This window comes from Polypterus senegalus, chromosome 13 (genome assembly GCF_016835505.1).
Source record: "Polypterus senegalus isolate Bchr_013 chromosome 13, ASM1683550v1, whole genome shotgun sequence".
NCBI classification, from domain to species: Eukaryota; Metazoa; Chordata; class Cladistia; order Polypteriformes; family Polypteridae; genus Polypterus; species Polypterus senegalus.
Window position 1 is genome coordinate 24,336,794 of NC_053166.1, and position 17,452 is coordinate 24,354,245.

General features: G+C 38.9%; 1 protein-coding gene across 6 annotated transcripts in view; it reads left to right on the forward strand.

Moving 5' to 3' along the window:
- Positions 1 to 17,452, forward strand: part of LOC120542149 (protocadherin gamma-C5-like) — a 497,784-nt gene that overhangs the window by 414,289 nt on the left and 66,043 nt on the right. Inside the window, exon 1 of one of the 6 annotated variants that reach the window (XM_039774382.1) lies at positions 1,605 to 4,234. The exons of 4 other annotated variants lie outside the window; for them this stretch is intronic. In XM_039774382.1, the coding sequence (XP_039630316.1) occupies positions 1,802 to 4,234 (2,433 nt within the window). In that variant the 5' untranslated portion in view covers positions 1,605 to 1,801. Of the gene's footprint in view, positions 1 to 1,604; positions 4,235 to 8,599; positions 10,831 to 17,452 lie in introns of those variants that run through there. One more of the 6 variants, XM_039774383.1, reaches the window with a different exon arrangement.

Here is a 17,452-nt window from a genome sequence, read left to right on the forward strand (position 1 = left end):
ATATCAGGAATAAACAGAACATAGTCTTTGTTATTGTGTGCTGCAGGAGCCTTTTGACAGTCAGGAACACTTTGGTGTTTCACAAATCTTTTGTCTATTTAAGTAACCTCGGATCTAAATAAATAAATATTTTTTCTGGTTTCCTGATGTGGATGGTTCTTTTGGGAATCAGAATTTGGTTCCCCATTGACATGATATCAAACGCAGTTCCTGGGCTTGGGTGGTGGTGGGGCATTTTTCTGGGGGGTGCAGCAGCAGGTTTTCCTTTCAGCCACTTTCTCCATTATTTCACCAATTACTGTGTAATACAGTATGTTGTCTTGTGGTTGACTTTCATTTTAATTGTTTAATTTCTTCTGCAATACCCAGCAAAAACAATACTAAGATGCACAGTGAACCAATTCATAACCGGGCCCCCTTACATTTCATTTGTACCTGTGTCTTGCATACAAAGTCTCTCTTAATAAAATATCTGAAATGAAATGAAATGAAATGAAAGTCTGAGATACTAATCTGTTTTATCCCCCCCCCCTCCAAAAAAAATTGTATGTTGATCTCAGAAAAAAGAAAAAAAGTTTTGAAAATGACTGATATTGCACAATGAGAACACAAACAAGATGTAGAATGAAGTGATGTGCTTCGTTAACAGTTAAATGGGAAATTGGTTGGAGTGAAAATGGTAGCCCCCAGAGACTGCTTAAGATCCTTATTGCCTGGCCAGTGTTCAAAATAAATAAATAAATCATGATTAAGGAATATACGTAATGTTAAATTAGCAGCAGAAACGAGTTTTTATTTAAGAAAGTGACCGGAATTAAAACCTGCAGCCACTGGTGGTCCAGGGTCTACTTTGGCTCCTACGCATGTTACCGTAGTTTTACAGCATATGAAACCTTATGTACTTTCCATTAATAGAGAAAAAAATTGTATTAATTCTGCAGATCATAATGTAGAGTGACAGTCTGTTTGTTCTCTGACTGCCCTTTAAGAGTATGTTTGTTTAAGAAAGAAAACAGGTTACACTGTTTGCATAATAAAAGATATTTTTATGTGAACGATTTATAGCTGAACAAAGTGATTATTGTCAAGGCTATGTTTCGGTGACTCGATATATTATAAACGTTTAATTTAATTTTTCAGATGTAGAATGCCACTTTTAGACCTGAAATCCATCCTTTGCAAATACCACCAACAGCCTGAAGGGCATGAAAGAGGGGAATCGAGTTTCTTTAAAATATAGTTAAAAGATTTAATATAACTTTTAAGAGTGTTATTAAACAGCTATTCTATAACATGGGCTAAATGATAATTTCTTATGAAGAAGAAACAGGTCTTATTTTATATCCCAATAATATTTCTTAATTTCAAGCAAAGTGTTAATTGAAATTTCGGTTCCAAGAAACTAAAGAGTAAGAGAAACGACATAAGCAGCTGAGCGTTCTGCTGAAATGTGTGCCATAAACTCGGGGCTTTATGCTGACGCAGTCCTGTGTAGTAGATTTCGGTCTCCATTGGCTAATACTCTGCTGTGCCCTCCGCCAATAAGAAGCCGAGCTGCTCTGTGAGATCGACTCCCTCCCTCTGTCTCTGCTCCACATTATAGAAGCCAGCAGACAGAACGCTTCTTGAACACCCAAGGAAAGAACAGCGGATTGCAACATTAATTGTACCAACTGCCCTTCTCTCTGCTTACTAATTTAACTATGGTTTGGCGGTATTGTACAGCAGGAATTTTTATTTATTTAATCGTGGAAAGGTTGCCGCAATATTGATTCGGCAAATAAATTTTAATCACTGGGAAATGAAAAGTGGTAGCCGACAACAATGGCAGACGCTGTGGATGCACATTGTTCTTACTTGGAATTTTATAACTGGACAAATTCGTTACTCCGTTCCCGAAGAGCTAACCAAAGGCTCTTTTGTTGGGGATATCGCGAAGGACCTTGGACTACATCTTGCGCAAATTTCCCATCGTAACCTGCGGATTGCTTCTGAATTTGGTAAGCAGCATTTCTCTATAGATGTGAAGAAAGGCAGTTTAGTGATCGGGGAAAGGATTGACCGAGAGGTGATGTGCGAGCAAACACCAAATTGTCTAGTGCCCCTGGAAATTATCATTGAAAACCCATTACAGTTGTACCGAGTTGATGTAGAAATTCAAGATATAAATGATAATTCGCCATATTTTCTTTTTGCCGAGCGTACTCTGAAATTAGCAGAGCATATAACGCCGGGTGCGCGATTCCCCTTGGAGAGTGCAAGCGATCCCGATGTTGGCTCTAACGCACTACGGTCTTATTCTATCAGTCCTAATGAATATTTTGTTTTGAACACTAAAACGAATACCGATGGCTCCAGAGTCCCCGAATTAATTCTGGAGAAGCCGCTTGACAGAGAGACCCTGCCAATTCATACACTGGAGATCACAGCGGTGGACGGGGGAACACCGCCAAAATCAAGCACTATGAAAATACAGGTCGTCGTTTTGGACATTAATGACAATATTCCCCAATTCGACAAATCAGATTATAATTTTTTTCTGAAAGAGAACTCGCCAAAGCAAACAGTCGCGGGAAAGGTGATGGCTACTGACCTAGACGAAGGACTCAATGGAGAAATTGTGTATTCTCTTGATGCCCACACACCTGAACCTATCCGCAGATTGTTCAATATAAGTGAAGCTGGTGGCGAAATAATAATTCAGGAGCAACTGGATTACGAAAAAGCCAGTTCCTATAAATTTGACATCCGTGCAAGGGATAAGGGAAATCCCGAAATGGAAGGATACTGTACAGTCCATATTGAGATTGTAGACATCAATGATAATGCTCCTGAAATTATTTTCACCTCGTTACCCTCTCCTCTTGAAGAAAATGCCCCTGTGGGAACAATGGTTGCTTTAATACGAACCAGAGATTTAGATTCGGGGGACAACGGTAAAGTAACTTTACAGTTGCATCCCGATCGCCCCTTTAAACTGCAGCCTTCATTTGCGAATCATTACGCATTAGTGACAGACGGAGCAGTGGATCGGGAGACCTTCCCAGAATATAAAGTAGACATCATAGCAAAGGATTCGGGTAAACCAGTACTCAGCACCAAGAAGACATTAACCATCACTGTCTTGGATGTCAACGATAATCCCCCCAGTTTCTCACAGCCTTCATATGCAGTCTACACAAAAGAAAACAACGCGCCGGGGAGTGTGCTGTGTGCTGTTAGCGCCTCCGATCCAGATGTCGGTTCCAACGCCCAGCTATCCTACTCGATTGTGGACACCAGTGCACAGGGGATATCACTTTCGTCTTACATGTACATCAACTCAGAAAATGGCACTATTTACACCCTTAACGCATTTGATTATGAACAAGTTAAAAATGTTCAAATTCAAGTGCAGGCAATGGACAGTGGCTCTCCTTCACTCCGCAGCAACGTCACAGTGCAGATTTTTGTTTTGGATGAAAACGACAATGCGCCAGTTGTCCTTTATCCCCCGGTAGATATGGGATCTCTTCCACTTCAGAAAATCCAGCGATCTGTAAAAGCGGGGCACCTTGTTACTAAGGTGACAGCTGTGGATGCTGATGCTGGTCACAACGCTTGGGTTTCTTATCGGTTATTGGAAATGCCAGCAAACCCTTTATACACCATTTCACAATACACGGGGGAGATCCGAACGAGGCGTGAGGTCACTGAGCAAGATGGGGCAATCCAGGGGCTGACGATAGAGATTAAGGACAATGGACAACCACCACTGTCTTCCACGGTGTCACTGGAAATCGCCTTGGAAGAAGGATCTCTTGAACCAATGTTAGATGTTCGGGATAAGTCACACAGCGCGAGCTTTGGCAAAAAGGACATCACTCTTTACCTGATTATATCACTCGCTGCAGTTTCTGCCATTTCATTTCTGACTTTTTTCATTCTTGTTCTAAAGTGCGCGCGGAACAAAGCCAATTTCTTTTCTAACGGAAGGACCAGATCCGACTGGGAGAAAAACGCACAGAGAAACCTACACATCCAGTTGAACTCTGACGGGCCGATTAAATACGTGGAAGTGGTGGGGGGTGACATGCTGTCGCAGAGCCAGTCTTACAGGTCCTGCTTCTCGCAGATGACTGACGCGAGCAATTTCACCATCTCCAAGTCTATGACCGCTTCGGATTTTATGGAGATTGCGAGTCCCGTTAACACGTCTACACCAGGGCCGGACTTTGAGAAAGGAGAGTACCAGGTGAGCACTGAAATGATTTGTTTTGATCACTACTGTATGCTTATTACAAAAACAAAATGTTTGGACGTATGAATTCTATACATACTGGTGTCATAGGGTAATGAATTCTAGCTGTTAAATAGCAATACTATCCGGCTTTAATGTTTAACTTGTGATGCATGTCATATTTTAAATACATTAGCTTTTGTATTAAAGATATTTTCTTCTGTCCATCCATTTTCTAGTACGCTTCATTTAGAATTGTGGAACACCAAAGTCCATCCTGGCTGGACACCTTTGAGTAGTTGGCTTGTTTAGATTCAGCAATTGATCAAATAAATGTCATAAGGGGGAGAAAGGGACAGGGAAGACATTCAAACTCTACGTGCCTGACCCATTTTCATAAAATTGTAAGGCAACACTAATTATTATTATTCAACTCTGTTAGTTAAATGTTTTATATTTAAAGCTTCAAAGTACTAAAGTGGTTGTATTGAACCTACTCCTTAATAAACAGCTGGTGACAGCAGACAAAGTAAAAACTATTGTCAAAAATTCAACCAGACTTACAAGTTAGACTTACTAAGTAGTTAGTATCTAGTAATATTGTCACTTTATAATTCTTCAGTACTTTTAGTTTATATTTTATAGCACCTTTCATGTCTCTCTCCCTGAGTGGTGCGTTACATTTCTATTATTTACAGTATCTATGTGGATGGAGTTGTCAGTTAATGAAAATACATAATTGCTTGAATTAATAGATTAATACAATTTTACACATTTAAAGTAACATGACCTCTATACATTGCCAAGGTCAGGAACTGTTATATAATGTCTACATTATGTCTTTAAATTATTTTCAAGATGATTAGCGTATTGTGTGCTGTTTCTCCCCAGTCCTCTGTTTTTAGATTATAAGATAGCATTGTATGTAGCGTAATTGACTTTCTCATTGTTTGACTGTGTTTTCCTGATTAGATCACATATTTCTACCTTTCAGCATTAAAGTTTTTCATGAACTTCTGCTTAAAGTTTGTAATTCATAATACTGACTTTTAGTTGCCCTCGTATTTTCATCCATCCATCATCTAACCCGCTATTACCTAACTACAGCGTCACGGGGGTCTGCTGGAGCCAATCCCAGCCAAAACAGGGTGCAAGGCAGAAAACTAACCCTGGGCAGGCTGCCAGCCCACCGCAGGGCACACACACAAACACACACCAAGGACAATTTAGAATCTCCAATGTACCTGACCTGCATGTCTTTGGACTGTGGGAGGAAACTGGAGTGCCAGGAGAAAACCCACGCAGACATGGGGAGAACATGCAAACTCCACGCAGGGAGGACCCGGGAAGCGAACCTGGGTCTCCTAACTGCGAGGCAGCAGCGCCACCCACTGCACCACCATCCTGCCCCCTTGTATTTTTAGCTACAACCATATGCAATGTTTCAGTATGATGAAATGGAAAGTGAAAACGGTATAACCCACCTTCATATTGTATTAGGCATTGCAGCTCTTTAATTGTATGATCATAAAGCCAAGGTGGTGACACAATGTTTAACTCTGATTTCTAATTGATCTACAGTCCCTGGTTCAAATTCTGTACTTGAATTTTGTACAGTTTCCTTATTTATACATTTCTTCCCCTATATCTTGTGTTTTTTTTTTTGTTTTTTTTTCTGTAATATCCTGCATGTCAGTTAATTTAATATCCTAAACTGGCCTTCTCTGCACAAGAATGGGGGTGACTGATGCCCTATCCATGGTTATATTTTGGCTTAAATCTGATGCTGCTAAGATAGTCTCTAACTGTTATGCACATTTGACAGCCTTATGACATACAAAAGCTATGCCTTTAACATAATTAACACACGTCTTAATAAGGTTTTCCAAACCCTGCAATGTTTTTCTTCTGTGTTGCAGTAAGCTTCATCTGATTGAAATAGCTGATATGTTTTTTATGTCTTCCTTATGTGTAACTAACAGCAGGTAGAATGTTAGTCAATCAGCTTTCCCTTGGATGCTCTTATAAAATACAACTGACTTCAAATGCCGTAGGCAACTTAAAAATATGGTGGATTTACTAAACAGGATATAAACAACCTTAATATTGCCAACTTTTGATGTTAACTGATTGAGGAGCTTGGGGAATTGGGCAGGTACTTACGATTAATAAAGTGAAAGCTGTGTCACTCTACAGATTGAGAGTTTCTTAGACAGTAATGGAGACAATCTGGGAAGAGCTGGTGATCATGGTATGTGTGTAATAACTTTGAATCTAAAAAGTGGCAGCTTTCTGACTGCACTTATCCATCACTGTGTTGTTTTTACTTATGTGTTTTTTGTGAAATCCTATATAGTGAATTTGAGTCTGTGATGTGCCCCATCACTGTAATATGGCTGAATCAGACTGAGCATGTTGTTTAAAGTGCTTTTTTGGGAGAGTACAAAAACATCAAAGGTATGTCTGTGCTGTTAGGCAGAAACTTGTTTAACATCATGCACGGTTGTTGATTAAATATACTAAACTGGCCCTGTTTGCACAGGTATGGAGGTGTATATTTTATTTTATTTTAGTTGAAAGTGTTTACTCTTATTATCTTAGCCACAGCTCATTACAAGCACCAAGTGCAGAGCTGAATCAACTTTATTGATCCACTTGCTCATTTTGGTGTATGAATTGTTGGCTTCTCGTGTAGATTTACAATTTGGTGGTTACATTTTCCTTTTTCATGTAGACTCTTAAAAATAATGGTTCTTTAATTGCACTTTACTGGGTTGTGTGGTTCCTGGGGACAATTGCTTTGCAAAGAACCTATTCAAACTAGGTAAAGTTCTTTGCATGAGACATTTGTTCTTTGAGGTCTGGAAAGATTCCTAAAATGTGGCAAAGCAGGAAACATTTATATATATATATATATATGCTTCAGTAGGATACAAAAGATCAAGAAAACCTGAACTTAAAACTGTGTTATCATGTACAGTAATAGTTCCTCTAAAATCATAAACCCACTGGTATTTCACAAATTTGTTATCATCTGCTCTTCATTACTTATGGAAGCTGTTACATTTCTTGAACCTTCTTGTGCATGTTTTTAGAAACTAAACATGGTTCCTCTGTGCTATCATTCTGAAGAACTAATTAGGAGCTAAGAGTGTTTGGCAGTATTTCAGTATTTACAAATTAAAGTGCTATTTTAGCAGCACATATTTCACAATTTTGAGTTTTGTTAAACTCCATTGAAACATTTTGTGGAAAAGGTGCTGTATAACTGTAAAAAATCACTTCAAAGAGGACCTGAGAACATACAAAGACAGTACAGGGTAGTCCGGATCTAATTATGCTGATCCAGATCGTCTGTATGACTTTGATTTATGCGGGGACGATTCCAGTTCGGCGCAAAGACGATTCTTCATGTTGTCAGTTCGCACATTTCTCAATAGTCTGGGATTTTTCGGGTGATTTTCTATGTAATAAACTTAATAAGTTATAGCATAATGAAAATTGCATAATAAGATCTGGACCACCCTATATCTTGCTTTAATCTGAGTAAACCTAATACAACAATAACTGTTCAAATTATCTTTTTGAATAAATTTACATATTTTATTGAGAAAATAAAATAAAATTAGGCAAAGAATAATAAGAATAATACTAATTGGCATACTTGAGTAGTTAACCTGAAGCTTTCAATTCCTTATACTCGAGACATGTTTTCACTAAGAACACAAGTAATAAAGCATTGTTTGTTTGTTTTTTTTCTCTTATTTAATATCATCTAAAATATACACATTAACTATGAACAAACTCCGACGGACAAATCCAGCTGCTTGTCTCTAAAAGACTGGCATTGTGCAGACGCAGTCTTATAGCACATTCCGGTCTCCATTGGCTAACTCTCTGCTATGCTCTCCGCCAATAAGAAGCCGCGCTGCTCTGTGAGATCGACTCCCTCCCCCTGCCTCTGCTCCACATTATAGGAGCCGCAGACAGAACGCTTCTTGCACACCCATGGATAGGACAACGGTTTGCGAAATGATCGACATCTAAAGGTCTTCATCTTTCTTTTACTCTACTATGGTTCGGAGGGATTTTAACAAAATTAACTATCATCATTTTGATCGCGGAATGATCAACACACTGTCAATGCGGTAAAGGAATTTTAATCGCACTGGGAAATGAAAAGAGGTGGCAGGAAACAATGGCAGATGCTGTGGGTATACATTGTTCTTTGTTGGAATTTAATATACGGACAAATTCGATACACAATTCCCGAGGAGCAAAGCAAAGGCTCTTTTGTTGGGGACATAGCGAAGGACCTGGGACTACAAATTGCAGACATTTCCCGTCGTAACCTGCAGATTGCTTCAGAATTTGGTAAGAAGCATTTTAGTCTAGATACGAGGAAAGGCAATTTGGTAATTGGGGAAAAAATCGACCGGGAAATCCTTTGCGCGCAAAGCTCAAATTGTGTAATGCCTTTGGAAATTATCATTGAAAACCCGTTACAGCTCTACCGAGTAGAGGTAGAAATACAAGACATCAATGATAATTCTCCGAGTTTTCTTTCTTCAGAACGTACACTGAAAATTGCAGAATCCACAACGCGTGGTGCGCGGTTTCCTTTGGATAGCGCAAGTGATCCCGATGTTGGCTCTAACGCACTGAAGTCTTATTTTATTAATCCTAATGAATATTTTGTATTAAATACTAAGACTCGAGCGGATGGCTCGAAAGTCCCCGAGTTGATTTTAGAAAAGGCTCTTGACAGAGAAACTGTGCCAATTCATACATTTGACCTCACAGCAGTAGACGGGGGATCACCACCCAAATCAGGTACTATAAAAATAAACGTCGTCGTTCTTGACAATAATGATAATATGCCCGAGTTTGACAAACCGGAATATAAATTATTTTTGAAAGAAAATTCCCCAAAAGGCACAGTCGCAGGAAAGGTGTCGGCTACTGACTTGGATGAAGGGCTCAATGGAGAGGTTGTATATTCTCTTGATGTCAACACCCCCGAAGCTGTCCGTAGATTGTTCAATATAACCGAACTCGGGGGCGAAGTAGTTGTGCAGGAGGAGCTTGATTTCGAAGAGGTCAATTCATTTAAATTTGACATCCGTGCTAGAGACAAAGGGAATCCAGAAATGGAGGGATTTTGTAGCATGCATATTGAAATTGTTGATGTCAATGATAATGCTCCCGAAATCATTTTCACGTCGCTACCTTCTCCGATTCAAGAAAGCGCCCCTGTCGGGACAGTGATTGCTTTAATACGCACCAGGGACTTAGACTCGGGGGACAACGGCAGGGTGATTTTACAGCTGCATCCTGATAAGCCTTTTAAGTTGCAGCCCTCGTTTGCTAATAATTACGCGTTAGTTACCAGTACCTCTTTGGATAGGGAAGCCTTCCCAGAGTACAAAGTGGACATCATTGCAAAAGACTCAGGTACTCCAGTACTTAGCACCAAGAAGACCTTGACCGTCACTGTGTTAGATGTCAATGATAATCCCCCCACCTTTGCGCATCCGTCTTATTCCGTTTACACAAAAGAAAACAACACGCCTGGGAGCGTGCTGTGTGCCGTGAGCGCAACTGATCCCGATTTGGGGACCAACTCCCAGCTGTCCTACTCCATTGTGGACACCACAGCTCAGGGCACATCGCTCTCGTCATTCGTGTACATCAATTCGGAAAACGGTAATATTCACACTCTGAATTCGTTCGACTATGAACAAGTGAAAAATGTTGAGATCCAAGTGCAGGTGACGGACAATGGCTCTCCTCCTCTCCACAGCAATGCCACTGTGCATCTTTTTATACTGGACGAAAACGACAATGCACCAGTTGTTCTTTATCCTCCACCAGACATGGGTTCTCTTCCACTTCAGAAAATTTCACGATCTGTAAAAGCAGGTCACCTCGTCACTAAAGTGACCGCCGTGGATGCTGATGCTGGTCACAACGCTTGGATTTCTTATCAATTATTGGATATGCCGGATAACCCTTTATACACCATATCACAATACACAGGGGAAATTCGAACGAGACGTGAAGTGACTGAGCAAGATGGAGCAATCCAGGGGCTGACCGTGGAGATTAAAGACAATGGACAGCCAGCACTCTCAGCCACCGTATCCGTGGAGATTACCCTGGAAGATGGATCGCTTGAACCCATGTTAGATGTTAGGGATAAATCACACAGTGCGAGGTATGCCACTAAGGACGTTACCCTTTACTTGATTATATCACTCGCCGCTGTTTCTGCAATTTCATTTCTGACTTTTATTATTCTGTTAGTAAAATGCGCAAGAAATGGCAGAGCCAATTTATTTTCAAATGGAAGAACCAGATCTGAATGGGAGAAAAACTCACAGAGAAACCTTCATATCCAGCTGAATTCAGATGGACCGATTAAGTACGTGGAAGTGGTGGGGGGTGACATGTTGTCACAGAGCCAGTCTTACAGGTCCTGCTTCTCGCAGATGACTGACGCGAGCAATTTCACCATCTCCAAGTCTATGACAGCTTCGGATTTTACAGAGATTGTGAGTCCTGTTAACACATCTATTCCAGGAAAGGACTTTGAGAATGGAGAGTACCAGGTGAGCACTGATGGGAAAGCTTTGTTTGATCAGTAACGCAGCCTGAAATCTCGATAATTAAAGGTCATGCTAGTTAAATTAGTAGATTTTCAATTCAAGCAAAATATTTTAGTGAGTACAGAAATAGCTTTTATGCTAAGGGTAGTCATGTTTTAATTCATCATATATGAAAACTATTTGTTAAAATATATGTTTATTAATGCTATCCATCTATTTTTTAATCCACTTATCCACTTATTATAAGTTTAGGACTAAGGAGGTTGAAATACTTTCAGGACTAATTCTGAGCAAGGCAAAAAAATTAATGTGGGCAAGTCATCAATGTATTACTGGCCACAATCAGGCATAGTGAGCTAATTAAGACCCTTCTGTTAACATAGCACCCATGTCTTCAGGATGGGCTAGGAAACTGGAAAAGTGCAAAACTCTATACACACAGTGGTCTGCCAGGACTGTAGTTAAGTGTGAGGGAGGATGTGGCAGCACTGCTGTGGCTTTGGGCCTCCAGATGGGCTTGATTTTACAGAATGGTTTATTTTAAAAGATATACAGGAAGGTTCACTAAAATTCACAATATTATAAATGCCAAAACTTCACATCTTTTAAGATTGGAGTTACTTTTAATGAATTGTTAATGGGTACAGCATAAACAGACACATGAAATAATGAGCCTTCATATATTTATGTCACACTGTGCCTATTAGGTTTATCTTTTTATACATTTGATAAATAGAGTGAAAGTGCCTCATGCTGTGCGTCCTGAAGTAAGACTTTATAACAAAAAAAACATACAGGGTTATAAACATCAAAGCACTGAACAACAAAACTAACCACACATTGTTCTCCTGGGACTACTAAGGCCTTTTTTATTTCTAGAAATGGTGATTGCATCAACTAAAATATATAGTAATACACTGCCACTAATCTCCTGTTCAGTTTTACTCTTGGCAGCATTCACTTTGCTAGAATGTTGTTCACCCATCTGTACTTATTACAGATTGAAATATCTATCTATCTATCTATCTATCTATCTATCTATCTATCTATCTATCTATCTATCTATCATATAGTGCCTTTCATATCTATCTATCTATCATATAGTGCCTTTCACATCTATCTGTCTATCAATCTACAGTATGTAAGGCACTTTAGGACTTACATATGAACATTAGAACAATTGTGATGAGAACAAACCATTCATCTCCACAAGCTCATCCATTCTGTTCACCTAGATTGTCCAAAATAACACCAAATTAAGAATTTCCTAAAGTTCTACTCTCTCCCACACTATTTGTTCAATTATTACATGTGTCTATGGTTCTTTGCATGATGAAAAACTATGTAACATTTGATCAAAATACGCTCTTAACACATTTCCAGCCATATCCTTGTGTTCTAAGGGATCGGTGTTCATTGGAGCTTTACTGGCCTATTATAACAGACCCATTACAAAGAAAAGCACCAAACTGGGCAGGTCATTTGTGATTTTAGGTTCTTTTTATTTATGGAATTGCCATTAGAATTTTTCTCAGGTGTCTTAGGAAGCAATATTTTCCCTTACCACAATGGCAATAACATGTTATGAAACTTTATGTGTATATATAATAAACTTGAGTACTCCAGTAGCATACACTCATAGACATTGTGATGGAAGTCTGTTTATTTCTGATTTCTACAGTAGATGCTGCCAAGGTCCTGAAATTGTTGCAATATGTGTGTACTGTATTTATTCTGCCTTATAATTATTTACTAAATGTTTGTCATATGTGGTATGATGGAGCAGTTGTTGTGCTCTTGCTTTGTAACATATGAGTCTGGGTTTGCCCTGGGGTCTGGAGTTTGCATGTTCTCCCCATTTTCCACCTGGGTTTCCTCCCACAGTCTAAAATCTTACAGTTAGGTGAATTGGCAATGCTTAAGTATCTCTTGGTACGTGTGTGTGTGTGTGTGTGTGTTTGTGTGTGTGTTTACCTTGCAATGTATTAGTGCCCTCTCCTGGGATTGTTCCTGCCTTGTGTCCTATTCTTGCTATGATGGCCTCCAGCTTCCGTGCAACTCTGCTCAGGTCATAGCAGCTTTGGAAAATGTTTGGGTGGATGCTTATCTGAAGTTTTGCTGCCTGTCTGCACTCCTCTGTATTCTGATCATAGGATGTTGGTTTGTAATTTGCATTGTATGTTTTTGATTTAGCATTCATAATGAAGGACATTCTTTTAAACAAAAAATGAGTGTATTGTTATAAGAAAATATTTTTAGAGAGTTTTTTTTTTTTGTCCATTCCTTGTTAAACGTGTCGTTTATGACTTTGGCTTTTATGCACTTCTTTCTATTGTTGTGTCCAAGTATATATAACTTCTGAAATGTAAAATTAAAACAAGAAAGCCACTTAGTCTATTTTGCATTTAAAGTGCATTAAGCACTGCTGATCTCAGTCTGTACCATTGTGCTCAAGGGAGCATCTGCTATAGAAATTATTGCCATGCTGGGTGGAGCCTCACTCTTAAATGTTATTATTTGCCAAGAAATTCCCTTTTATGAATAGCTGATGCTTAACCAGGTTTCCTAAGAAGAACAACACTGTGGTCCATATTTCAATAGCTCATTTATTCTTTAAATTGCCTTTTATTTATTTCTAAGAGCAGGTGGGAATACACTTTAGCTTAAAAACTATAACCAAAAGTGACGAGCCTGGTGCTATTGTAGATTTTTCCAAGTAAAATGACTTTATATGGCAGAACAGAAAAATCTTAGGCATTGCTGAAATGTGAAATTTGGTGACAGACAAACTTGTTAAATTGAGAAGGTACTTGCAATTATTAAATTGTATTTTTTGGTACACTATAATGTGGCCGGCAGGTCAGGGATGACCTGGGAAGCTCTGCTCAGTTGTGCTGCCGTAATTAATAAATGGCTACTTTCCATAAAATGAAAGGGCTTCAAAAGCAATAAGGAGGGATACAATTAGAAGTATGTCCCTAGGGTTAAGTGAAAATGTGTTTTCTAAACTTTTAGTTTAAATAGTCTACATTTAGATCAAGTCCATGTACATCGTACACAGGGATGGATCAAAAGTCCATGAGCCTTTGGGCCTGAAAAGACTTTGGGCCCCCAGACCCTGCTGTCTTGCCACAACCAACCAGTGGACACATTGAATGAATTATTCAGACATTGGCATTTGGTTATTAACAAACACAATCTAAACTTCATTATACTTGCTGTGCAAATAGTCAAATAGTACAAATTAAAACATTTAGACAGCAATAATTTGAAGTAGCATTTAACCTGCTTTACATGAAGAGTGACCAACTAGAAAAAAAACACTATATATATATATATATATATATATATATATATATATATATATATATATATATATATATATAAACCCTGCAAGTAAGCAGCAAGGGAGAATTTCAGTGGACTTTATGTATGTGACATTTTTAACCAAATAACTCAACAAACTAATGTAGGCCAAGACCTGTCACCAATTCTAAATAAACTATAACACAACTAAAAGATATAGAGCAAAAAAATTCAAAAAAACAGTTTTCCATTCATATAAGGCTTCTGTCTTGGTTGTGTCTTATCTAAAACCTGAAACTTCAGGGATATGCAATTCTTCCAGCTGGACCTTGGTTCACTTTCCGAGACTCGTGGTAAATATTTTACAAGGGCCCATTCAGGACATCCATGTATATGTTACACCATAAAGTGGGCCAATCTGTCTGAGTGAGTTTCTTGCAGAGTTTTTGATGGAGTAGTGAATAGTCAGTGTGTGGTCAGCATAAAGGACATGGCAGTCAGACAGAGTGTCCTGTGTCAGCTCCTCCTGCTAATGCTGTTCTGCTATTTTTATACTCGGAGATCAATTGTGAACCTTTTAATAATCCTACAAAGTACTTGTACACTTCACAACCTACTTCTTGACATCTTGCCCATGGCCCATTGCTGCCAAAGACAGGATATTTGATCTCTCACTTCAACCTGTTCATTGTTTGAAAGGAAGGTTCTGCATCTTAAGCGAAGGTTTAGGGTAATAGACAGGACTTTGTCTGGTTACCAAGTGTCCCAATGTACCTTTTTTTTATTCTTAAAACTATATGTCAAAAAGTGAATAATTCTGTGCAGCAGTTTTGTGTGTTTAAGGTGTATTTGGTCAGCCATCAAAAAAAGTCAATCTGACCAAAGTAAGACTTACAAGTATCTAGACTAAAACCAGAGAATTGCATCTACATCAAAGTAAAGCTTCTAGAGTAGATCTTCAGGCCGATGCCATAGGGGAACCATTTAAGATCCCTAAAAGGCCCATCCACATGAAGGTTCCATGAAGAACGTTTTATTTATCTAGATCAGAAACAGGCTCCATACAGTAAATAACCATGAATAGATGATAACATTAAATACCATAGGGCATGATTTTAAAAGGACTCTTGCTGCATACAATAACACAATCACAGATTATCTAATCTGTTGGTGTCCTACCAGGTGCTCTATTATACTTTAAAGATTGTTTATCCTTCATATTAGAAAGTTTTTCAGAGCCAAAAAAAAAAAACTTCATATGTAAAGAACCCTTCTTAGAATGAAATGGTGCTTTGTTAAGTTATAGTTCAACACAGGAACTGCACAACCCACTAAATAACTTATATAATGCCTTTAAAGAACCATTATTTTAAATAATTTATTTCATAATTTATTCTCTAATAATAGTAAATTTGTTTAATCCAATTTATTTAGCCGTATTTTGTGATCTGTACAGTAATGACTCACTTTTTGCAGTTTACTATACTTGACACAAACAGAAACACTGGCAGTTACACAATGCTGAAAACTATAATTCAGTATTGAAGTCAGCATTGAATTATTCAATTCATCCATCCATCCATTGTCTAACCCGCTGAATCCGAATAGGGTCACGGGGGTCTGCTGGAGCCAATCCCAGCCAACACAGGGCACAAGGCAGGAACCAATCCTGGGCAGGGTGCCAACCCACCGCAGGACACACACAAACACACCCACACACCAAGCACACACTAGGGCCAATTTAGAATCACCAATCCACCTAACCTGCATGTCTTTGGATTGTGGGAGGAAACCCACGCAGACACGGGGAGAACATGCAAACTCCACGCAGGGAGGACCCGGGAAGCAAACCCGGGTCTCCTAACTGCGAGGCAGCAGCGCTACCACTGCGCCACCGTTTATTCAATTCAGTACTCTCTATTTTAAAAAAAAATAAAATAAAGGAATTAGCAAGTGGTAACGACAATGTCATTTCTTATCCTTAATTAAGTCTAACTACTTGGCAATCCATTCAGGACTGGTTACTGGTTTGTGCCAAATATTGTAATTTCCTGCGATGCTTCATTTAAATAAAATTGTATATCAATAAAGTCCAACAAAAAAACCTATATGATTATTTTCCATTACACTATGAAAAAATATTACATTTATAAAGCTTGAGATCTTGAGTAAACGTTTTAATTGCCTTCACTCGAGCCTTTTCCACTCTGAAACATAAATAAAAAAAAATGTTTTTCTCTTTATAGAAGCAATGCCATGTTAATGTAGCTTAATTAATTGTTCATAGAATCATGCAATTATTGCAACTGATTGATTCCCGACACAGACCTGTTCTTTGTCTTTTAAACGCGGAGACATTCAGCTTGCAAAAGCTGGACTTTATATGCAGCGCAATCCTGCAGTAGATTTGAAGCTTCATTGGCTAGCCCTCTGTTGCGCTCTCCGCCAATAAGACGCCGAGCTGCTCTGTGAGATCGACTCCCTCCCCCTGCCTCTGCTCCACATCATAGGAGGCAGCAGACAGAACGCTTCTTGCACACCCATGGAAAGGACAACGGTTTGCGAAATTGCCGACACCTAGGAGTCATTTCCTTATTTATTCAGCTATGACCTGGCGGAATTTTACAATCTTAATTTACGTATCTTTTATCGTGGAATGCTTTTTAATATATTGACTCTGTAAATGAATTTTAATCGCATTGGGAAATGAAAAGTGGTGGCCGACAACAATGGCAGACGCTGTGGATGTACATTGTGCTTTCGTGGAATGTCATAAACGGACAAATTCATTACACAATTCCCGAAGAGCAAAGCAAAGGCTCTTTTGTTGGGGATATAGCGAAAGACTTAGGACTGCATCTTGCAGAAATTGCCCATCGAAATCTGCGGATTGCTTCAGAATTTGGTAAGCAGCATTTTACTATAGATAAGAGGAAAGGGAGTTTAGTAATTGACGAGAAAATCGACAGAGAGATTTTATGCGCACAAAGCTCAAATTGTATAATACCTCTAGAAATTATCATTGAAAACCCTTTACAGCTCTACCGTGTAGATGTACAAATTCAAGATATTAATGATAATTCTCCACATTTTCTTTCCACTGAACATACATTGAAAATTGCAGAGTCCATAACGCGTGGTGCGAGATTTCTCTTGGATAGTGCAAGTGATCCCGATGTTGGCTCTAACGCTTTAAGTTCTTATTTTATTAATTCCAATGAATATTTCGTTTTAAGTACTAAAACTCATGAGGATGGCTCAAAAGTCCCCGAATTAATTCTGGAGAAGCCTCTTGATAGGGAGACTGTGTCAGTTCACA